General features: G+C 38.2%; 1 protein-coding gene across 1 annotated transcript in view; it reads left to right on the top strand.

Moving 5' to 3' along the window:
• The first annotated feature begins 216 nt into the window (after positions 1-216).
• Positions 217-10,551, top strand: part of LOC139471815 (period circadian protein-like) — a 50,070-nt gene continuing 39,735 nt past the window's right edge. The window contains exons 1-2 of the mRNA XM_071254313.1: positions 217-326; positions 4,971-5,064. Coding sequence (XP_071110414.1) covers positions 4,991-5,064 — 74 coding nt within the window. The 5' untranslated portion in view covers positions 217-326; positions 4,971-4,990. The remainder of the gene's footprint in view (positions 327-4,970; positions 5,065-10,551) is intronic.

Here is a 10,551-nt window from a genome sequence, read left to right as displayed (position 1 = left end):
AATTAGATTTCTTTTAATACTTTTGTCATTTTTATATTAACTGTATTTATAGCATAATCAGTTGAAACTGAGACAAACAACAGTTCACAAGTATTGGGATCTTGGCATCCTTTCGATCCAAATCAACACTGTGTGCATGTGACATTTATAGCCAGTCGTAAGGGAAACACTTTGCCGCGATTAGCATAAAGGTTAATGTAAAGATGTTGACCCTAATGCAGAATACGACGTACGCGATACACACGGAATTATAACAGTGAAATAACCTTCGTTTGGGGAGTGTTGGGTTCAAAAAACATATTCCCTTTATGTTTGCTGTATGTAAAGTAAGTATTCTGAATTTTGTTCCGTTTCACTTACTTTTGAGTCACATATTCACGATATTATATTTTTGTTTGTGACGAGGTTAAATGTATGTCGCGACAAGTCACGTTGACAGAATCGTGCTGATATGTTAAGCGACCGAAATGTATTTCTTCCGTTGGTTTCTGGTTTGGAGGCAACATGAAAAGATTCTTTTAACCATTTGTGCATAAAAGAAGGTTACTTAGGCATGTTTCGACCCAAGATAGGCCATGACAATCGCATGATTGTCAAATCTGTCGACAGGTGAGAATTTTATTGGGAATACGTCACTTGTTCGAGGATGCTTTTACAAATGAAGGCATTGTGTAATCTACGTCTGGTATAGGTATATCGTCTGATTTATCCCAGTAGATGATATTTTATCATACTGGCAGCAGTTCGTACGATGTTTTGATATTTTGAAGGAAATACCATTATATCGCGTTGTTTCAAAGCGGCCATTTTAGAACGGTATAGTGAGAAATCCTTGACCTGATTTGACTATCTAAGTATACATACATACACACACACACACGTTCATATCCGTGGGACGTAGTGCATTTGATAACAGTTTGATCGCGAGGAAGGGAACTTATAATTATTGTAATATCGTAATCTTGTATGTGTATTTTGTTTTTATTTTGTATTTTTCAGTGTTGTTTGTGTTTAGTGACAGTGGTGACAATGGTCCTAAGATCTGTGTCAGTTGAAATATGATCTCGCTCTGTATTATTCTCTTACGGCTAGGCACAAACATAACTTGTCGAAACCATTTAAATCATATCATGGAAATGGGTAATCTAGTAATTGTCTCACAATAGTCTGCAGTAAGCAGCTGGTAAGATGTGGACCAGTCGGAACTGACTAAAATGCACATGATGCAAGTTGTCCATTGATGGGAACTCCCACTTGTTGCAAAACATGTGTTTCATTATGAGACAATTTGAAAAAGTCTATGTTTTAGTATGGGGGTGATGACTGTCTTTGCGCTTAGATGCGAAACGGGATGCAAGGAAAATGATGTAACCTGCTTATATTTTTGGGGGGATGTGGAGGGGGGGGTGGAGAATATATTAATGATCAGCATTGGGTACCGGGTTATCTACTGTTCAAAGTAGTTCAATGTAGTTATCTATCATAGCGTGTCATTTTCTAATTATCTGGTCCAGATTAGATTATTTACAGACCTCCATTTAATGGATGGACTATTGCTGAGTGTAGTGTTAAAGAAAAAACAAAATGGAATTAAGTCATTCTCAGTGGTCTTTGAGGCAGACAATAGTTGACAACAAAAGACATTGAACTCTGATCTTAGTTACCGCTAAACAAGATCCGGGGACAACCCATTAAAAGTCGGGGGCATGGGTTTCCTCCCACATTAAGCTGACACGCCGCGATATAACTGGAATACTGTTAAAAGCGGCGTTATACCCAACTCACTCACTCACCATTACATGTCACGTCACAAACTGACCAATAAATGGACTGACAAGAAGCCGACATAAGCCAATCAGAAAGCAGGTTTCTTAAGTAATACGGCACAAGTTTCAAATTGGCGACACCCATTCATGTCAACGCTCTGGTACAATGTTGGGTGTCCCCCTCCATTATATTGCTTGAATATTGCTAAAAGCAGCGTAAAACAATGCTCACTCACTCACTCAATATTTGAAAACTGAACATAAGAAATTCTGGAATGTCTGGTACTGCAGATGGCTTAGATTACATGGCAGTTCTAATATCATTTTGAATAAAACCACAAAACTCCATTTAAAATGAAAAGGAGCCCCAGTGTGATGGGGGATTCTGAATCTGGAAAACATTTGGGAAAATAATATGGTTGTGGGACTGTTAACGAGACTACTCATGCATGTGTCCATGAAGCTTGAGTTTGTGCAGTTATTTTTAGATCTTGGAATCACTTTTAGTGCATATACTGATTATTGTATTGTCCATGTTCTCTATGGTTGAAGCATGTCATCGATCCAAATTGCGTGGATCGATGCTCATGATATTAATCACTGGATTGTCTGGTCCAGACTTGATCATTTACAAACCTCCATTGACCCGTGAAGATTCCGGGGTAGAATAGGTCTTCAGCAACCAATACTTGCCATAAAAGGCGACTGACTATGCTTGTCGTAAAAGGCAACTAACGGGATCGGGTGGTCATGCTCGCTGACTTGGTTGATACATGTCATCTATCCCAATTGCGTGGATCGATGTTCATGATATTAATCACTGGATTGTCTGGTCCAGACTTGATTATTTACAGACCGCCGTCATATAGCTGGAGTATTGCTGAGTGCGGCGTTAAACAACAAATCAACCAACCATGTTCTCCAACCAGGCCATTGTGTGTTATCTGTAGATGCCCGGCTGCCTGTGTGTTTACTGTGAATAGATCATAACAACTCTATACTGGGCTGCTCTGACCCACTTTAAATCTAGGCCACAACACCACTGATAAGAATACGATCTTGTAAGCAAATACTGAACAGTTTTTGGGTAGCTCCTGTGCAGTTCACACAAATGTCTTAGACTATGCTTTGTCTCTGAAAATGTATAATTTTGATACAAACAAGCACCTATATTTAAAGTGAAAAGGATCCCCAGTGAGATGGTGAAAAATCTAGACTTGCTTCTTTACATTTTTAACATATTTAGGACTGTAGCATTTTGGTAAGGGCTGGGCGGAAGGGAAAATAATTTTGTTTAGGGACTGTGAGACAGACTAAAGATCTTGCTGCAATTCTAAGAAAATGTGTATTTAGAAGGATCTTGATTTGTTATGAATTGTCAGCAGGTTAGAAACTTGTGGTTGGTAGATATTTCCGACTTTTCATTCGTTGGCGATCTTGTCCAAGGTAGTGTCATATTACTAGAAACAAGCAGACCAGTTAGGGACCAAAAGTTTGATGTCGGATAAAAATCTTAAATTCCTTGAATGTACAGGTGGGCGTGTTAATGGCCTGCAAGCCTTCTATCTGACAGGGGGGCCACGGGTGGCCCAGTTGTCTAAGACGCTGCAATTCACTGTGCAGAGTTGCGTCCCTTGGGTACGCCAGAAACCTATGATTGTGGGTTCGAATCTCGGTTCGCCCCGATTAGGTTTGTCAGCACCATACCTGTGCTCATGGGTTTCATCGAAGTGGTAAACATCTGAGACCTGCATCACTTCGGGCTTTCCTCCCACATTAAGCTGACACGCAGTGATATAACTGGAATACTGTTAAAAGCGGTGTTAAACCCAACTCACTCACTCACTCTATCTGACCTGATTTCTCAATGTTTTTATGTAATAACTGAACTAGACCAATCCTATTTTCATCCATATTATGTTAAGTGTTGTCAGTTAAGTACATCCATTCTTTCCACAAGGTAGGGTTTTATCATCGCCATCTTGTGCAGTGCATAATATATGATGACAGATTTGATCCATAAAAACACTACAAATGATTGTCAAGACCTAGTAAATAAACTTCATTTGATACACATTCTGTTAAAAACAGGGAAACACGATAATGTGGGACAAAAGTGGCGACTAAACTTGGAAATTCATCATTTTCAGAATTATTTTATTGGGTGTGTGTGTATGTCTCAAAACTGAGGTCTTCATTTTTTTATAGACATCGACCTTTTGAATTGGTCCCTCAGAGGTACTAAGACTGTATTACACAAGTTTAACTTGCACGGTTCAAAGCGCTCATACTCCAGTAATCCAACACAATATCATTTCTTAATTAAACCTCACCTTATTGTTTGCTTATTAATAATATTATGATGTTTTGTATTTGTTTATAGAGCTAGCTGTTTGCTTTTCTGATTATTTTTTGTTTACTACATATATTTATTATATAATTGCTGTTTAATTAATGTTTACTTACAATTATTATTTTTGTTTACTTATTGTAATTTAATAGTTGTTTAATGATGTTTACTTATTGGAATATTTTGGTTAACTTATTGCAATATTGTTTTTTTTGTTTACCAACTGTTTACTCATAATTATTTTGTGTTTACATGTTGTAATCTAATATTTTTTTCTGTTTGCTATCAAAATTATTTTTTGTTTACTTATTCAGGGTTTTATCCTCACTTACAAAACTGGGGGTCCAGGCGACCCCCAATAATTACTTTAAGGGTCCTTGCAGCCTATATGAGGTAAAGTAACGTAATGGTGTAGTGCACTGTATGTTTAGATAATTACTTTAGAGCCTGGAATGAATCAAAGATCAAGAGACAGTGGTCATTATTGATGGATGAAATAACAGACACCAGGCTCGCTGACTTGGTTAATGCATGTCGTCGATCTCAATTGCCTGGAGCGATGCTCATGTTGTCAATCACTAGATTGTCTGGTCCAGACTTGATTATTTACAAACCACTCTCCTATAGCTGGAATATTGCTGAGTGCGGCGTTAAACAACAAACAGACAAACAAACACTGATCTTGATCAGGTTGATGCACTGTAGCTACTTGTGAATATTATTGTGCGTCCTTCGGGATGCAGTATATTTGTTTTCTGCATCCATTCTCTACATAAGTGCGTACTGGATGAACATTTGTGCGTCATGTGAAACCATGCTTATTGTAAATGTAATAGTTATTATTTTCGTTCCAGCCTACTTCCGTGGACCCATTATGTACAGGGGTGTCAAACTACCTGAAGACAAATCTAAACCAAGTTCTTCAAACTATGGCTCCCTGGCACAAGGGTAAGTAGCAGCCATTGACCAGCACTTTTAGTGGTGGAAAACTATTCGACTGCTTTTCAGAATATATCTGCATAAACATCATAAGATACAGCATATACTCTTCATAAAAAAAAGATTATTGATAGTGTGATAACACTGTTTGGATTTTCAACATTGACATTAACTAGAATTATGGAGATTTCATTTAAAAAAAAAAAATTGTTGCTGAAGTCTTTTTATTTATGTTTCCTCAAGTTGCTGTGGTGACGTGGGGTTGTCTTAACGGCATGTCAGATACTTCGGTGAGGTCACATTTGAATGGGTATTGATGTCGGAGCGGGGCGGTCGGGTAGCCTAGTGGTTTAAGCGTAAGCTCGTCACGCCGAAGACCCGGGTTCGATTCCCCACATGGGTACAATGTGTGAAGCCCATTTCTGATGTCCCCCGCCGTGATATTGCTGGAATATTGCTAAAAGCGGCGTAAAACCATACTCACTCACTTGATGTCAAGGCATGTTAGTCATGCTCATGTCTGCAGCTTTAGCCACTAATCTGAAGCCAAGAGTCAAGTAAAATTCTGTCTGGACTACACATCAGCTATATTGTCAATATTCGGTGAATATCACTGAATATCACTGTAAAACATCAAATCTACTGAAAATGGTGTTGAGAGTCATGTAGAGCGAGTAGACGCAAAAGGTTTTGGCTCAGACTGCATACTGTAAGGTTTTGGTTGATATGACTTTGGGCCTGAACAGTTAGATTGAGTTAGGATGACATCATTGGTCACATCTGCCCCCCAGAAATCTCTCTTGGTTGATATATGGCGAAGAGATTCTCCAGTTAATCAGTATTGAGGATCTCCCTTCAGGTGTGTACGGAAGCAGACGGCAAGAAACGTATGACACAAATTCAAAAGCAAACCAGACATGTCCAAATTCTACAAAGCTGTTTACATGAACTGTGCTGTTTGCAGCAATCAGATATTTCTGTCAGTCGAAGACAAAGCCATGTTTGTTTACTTGTACCCCAGTTCACAAACAAACTGGAAACCGACCCAACATTTTGCAGCCAATGGAGATAACGTCTTGAAAATCTACCAATAGGGTTGAAGGAAGTTGTTGACAGGAAATTATGTTGTTGGTGTGTATTGTCCGAGGCATGGAAGCCTGGTATAGCTGTAATATTGACATACACGGAGACTGCACCAGTCAGATGGCCCCTGCACCAATTGCCTTGTGGGGTTTGGGCGGGTTCAGTCCATTCTTTGAGCCTTGGAGTCTATCTTCCTTCAGTCATGTCAGTCACAAACCTGTATACTGCGATAGGTGTACCACAAGAAGGCTCTCGAGATTTCCTGGTTCAGCGAAATCAGCAGTTTAACGATTATCAAGCATTTGCCAGGAAGGAAACTTACTTACTCTGGTTTGGAGATGACATTGGTGACAGAAGCCGAGACTTTTAATGGACCTATATTGAGTTGAACCATTGGATTTCTCCCACTGCTCTTCTGGAAATTTGTGACAATTGACGATCCTTGATCATAATGGAAACTCAGATTGTGTTCTTCTTTACTTGTTTGTGTGTTTCCAATGGAGCTACCTTTTGAAAGGAAACACACTTAATTGGACTTGTCTTACTGGGACAAAACTTCAGCATATTTCTGAAACTTTAACTTTGCCATCTAACTTTGGTTGGTCATTACAATATAACTTGGTCAGTGACTTTCCAAGACTTGATGATGACCGGTGTGTACCTGTTGGAGAAGGTGTTGTCCGACCGCGAAGATTCCACATCTTGGAGTTGTTACTCCGAACATTCCACCAGGTAACGCTGTGAAACTTCCCTTCTTGGGTCCTAGCTCAGGAGTGCGTGTGCCACTGTCACGTACCCATTTTCTGTCTGATTCTTGTTCTTGTAAAATGAGTCCTGTGAAGATCCTGGGTTAGAATTGGTTTTCAGCAAACCATGCTTGTAAGAGGTGACTAATTGGATCGGGTGGTCAGGATCGCTGACTTGGTTGATGCATGTCATCGTATCCCAATTGCTGAGATCAATGCGAATGATTTCAATCACTGGATTTTCTGATCCAGACCTAATTGTATACAGACCACCGTCATATAGCTGGAATATTTGCTGAGTGCAGCGTTTACTTTGCAATTTGGATATGATGCAACTTTCATTCACTTTTAAACAAATATATTTGACAATTCTATTGTATTAATTATTAACAAGGTAATCAATTAATACCTGACAGCCCCTATATTTACTGGCTGCTGACTAATGCCCATCACCCATTTGAACCCTCCTCTTCAGGCCTCAAAGTTTAAATTTTTACCAAGTAGCCATATGGCTAATATGGCTACAAGTATTTTTTTGCCAGGTAGCCAGGGGTAAAATCAAGAAGTCAAGCCAATATTGTAGGTAGCCAAAAGCATTTGAAATTATCTTTTATCAAAAAACTATTTCAATATGTACAAGTTACAGCACTAGTCTTGGAATTGTATATTATTTGAAACTGTACTTGTCTTTTGTTACTAGTGACTCAGCAGCTTATGTTACTAGATTATATATAGGTATATCCTTGCTTATCCAATGAGCATTGTCAACTAAAATAAAGTACTATTTACATTAATATTTATGTATTTCAATTCATAGTCGACTTTAGGAGGAACTTTGCGAGCACAATTATTAGCAGACATGTTTTCTAAGATCAACTGTTAAATATTTTTGTGTCTGCAGATGTGTAGGATCAGAAATTAGTCGCCACAAGATATTTTTCAAGGTAGCCATTTGGCTACCTCTGAATTTTAGACAGTGGACAAATTGAAATTTAAGTTGCTTGGCGACCATTTTAGTCGCGACTTCGAGGCCTGCTCTAACTACACCACTTCTGGTTTAAGCACTGTTTATTGATGTCTATTTCTGTGTTATTTCCCACCTTTGTCAAGCGGGCGACACAGTATGAGATGTAGATGAACTGTTTTTTTACAAACACAAGATCATCAGGCGCATGAGAAAAACAAGGGCTTGTCTCCTGGAAACAACTTTCTATAACAAACTCTTCTTTTGCAACAACCATGGAACCAAGGATGAGGTATTTATTTAACTGATTATGGCGTTAACCATGGCAATGGTAAATGTGATATATACTATTCAAAAGAAGAACACCCAATTCTTTCGTATTACCATACTGTAAACAGCTTTATTTCTGCGCCGTTAAAATATTGTGAATACCACACCAAAGACAAAACTGCGACGAGATATTTTTGCGAGTTGCCGTGTTGAGATGACACCTCGATTACCAAACAATAGACAGCTTCTCTCCGAAGCTAGTTAATCTTGAGTTGGCCGGAAAGTTGACCAGTGTCATGAAACCGATTCACGCAAGATGGCTTGTTTCCTGTGTGGACGCAATCAAGCGAGGTTGGGAGAAGGCAGGATTACTGTGAGGCAACAGTGACACTAATTGGTCTGTTTACACTGTCATTTGTGATGTATTGTGTGACCATTCTGCATTCATTTGTGTTTTTAACTTATTGACTAAACTTGTGGTTCTGGTTGATGATTTCAACATTTGATGACGTGTTGCAATGAACAAAGTATGTATGTATTATTTATACTTATTTTTGCGATTGAGTCTCGTTCGCAAAAGTCGCAATAATAAAACGGTCGCAAAAAATTCCCTGTTTACAGTAGTTAATCTGTCAGGCCAAAAGACAATGTGCACATTCCTTCTGTCTTTTAAAGACAAAGCTTCAATCAACTTCAGTGTATGCACAATCTGATTTTTTGTTACCATATCTAAACAATTTTTGTACCCAAATTAACGGGTCAGGTAATAGGGGGTTGGGTACCCGGGTAATAAATTTGGACTCATTCCAGCCTTACCCAGCAACCTATGCTGGTTAAAAGAGGCTACCTAATGGATAGGGTGGTCAGACTCGGTGACGTTCTTGATCTTGTGTCATCGTACCCGACACTATTGGTCATAGCTCACAATAATAATCACTGGATTGTCTGGTCTAGAGTCAAACTATTTACAGGCTGCGTCATAAAGCTTTACAATGCTGAATGCGGTGTTAAGCCCAAAACAAAATCTGTACCAATGCATTCATTGGTTATGATCAATTGTGAAGAAATGTGTAATTTGATAAATAATGTTTGTTGAGATGAGATTCAAGTTTTTTAATCCTGATATTAATAGGTAGTTTGACATAGAAAATGAGTATTGATACACTTTGTGCCAAAAGCGTTTAAGACTACGAGCCTGCTCATTGCATCATTGCATCATTTTCAATAGAGTTAATGTTAATGTATGGATTATAAGCTGAGGAAAACAGAATTTTACTGGACTCAGGCTTTGGACTAGCTGATTGATCTGTTTGATCAATGATGAAAGTAATTCTAAGTATGAATTGTGCCAAATAGCAGTGAGTATAAGCAGTTAATTCTGGGACTTACTGCTGAATTACAGTAAATCGCAGAATTTGCCTAGTTTTAATTTTAAACTATTTTTCAGGATTTTCAAGATTTTCTATCAAGTTTTGCACATGGAATGATGCCAAAATAGTGTATGCAATTCAAACAGACAAAAGATGAATCCTACAATAAAAAGAAATTTGAAAGAAATAATTCTCACTTTTAAACATTTTTGTGGTATTATGACTACATACCATGTTCACATCTTACCATAAATGTTTGTATTTGAATTTTTGAGGAGCAAATGGAATTTACATTTTTTTAAATAGTTTTATCATCATGGTTTTTGGTAATTTTACAGCAGAAATGTGATATTTCACCACAGAATGTGTTTGGCATGACATGTTCATGCTTTGAATCAATGTTATATTGTCATTGCCTTCAGGTCAATTTTGGAATGTCATAGTTGGCAAGCTTTTTCACTACTGTTTTTTACTGTTTTCGCAGTTAGATAATTAAAATGTTAAATAATTCACGACATGGATTTAATGACCAGTTGATTACTGTATTCAATGTAATAAGCAGCCAGGGATCTCTCAAAAATAGAAATGGGGGCTCTTATTAGAATATTATTTTGGTGGAAAAAACAGAGTTGAAAGATAAATTTCGTGGTTAATGCTGACAGCCTGAAATGTTTATATACGACAGATATATTTTTCCAGAATTTAATTGCCCATAATTAAGGGTGCATATAACACACAGGTGCGTATTATACGCTAATAAATATGTCGGAATCAGAAGGGGTGCTAATTGGGATTGTTCACACGCCAATATTAGCAAACATTGTTGTGGGAGCTTATTAGAGCGGGGCGCTTATTATGTCAAATAGGGTATGAGACTAAGGCTATCCAGGTCAGACGGGACCCCCTGATGTGTCACCTTGATAACGGTCACTTATCAGATAACTTTCCGGACAAATCGGGAAGTGTCAGATGACATTGATTCTTTTTATATACCATACTTGGTAGTGTTGGGCCTTGGTCTTAATTGTCCCAGCCATGTGCATGACAGTCTGGATAAACGACA

The sequence above is a fragment of the Haliotis cracherodii genome, unplaced genomic scaffold (genome assembly GCF_022045235.1).
Source record: "Haliotis cracherodii isolate W230 unplaced genomic scaffold, xgHalCrac1.p SCAF_23, whole genome shotgun sequence".
NCBI lineage: Eukaryota > Metazoa > Mollusca > Gastropoda > Lepetellida > Haliotidae > Haliotis > Haliotis cracherodii.
Note: the sequence above shows the minus strand (reverse complement) of the source record. Positions and strands in the feature narration are given on the sequence as shown.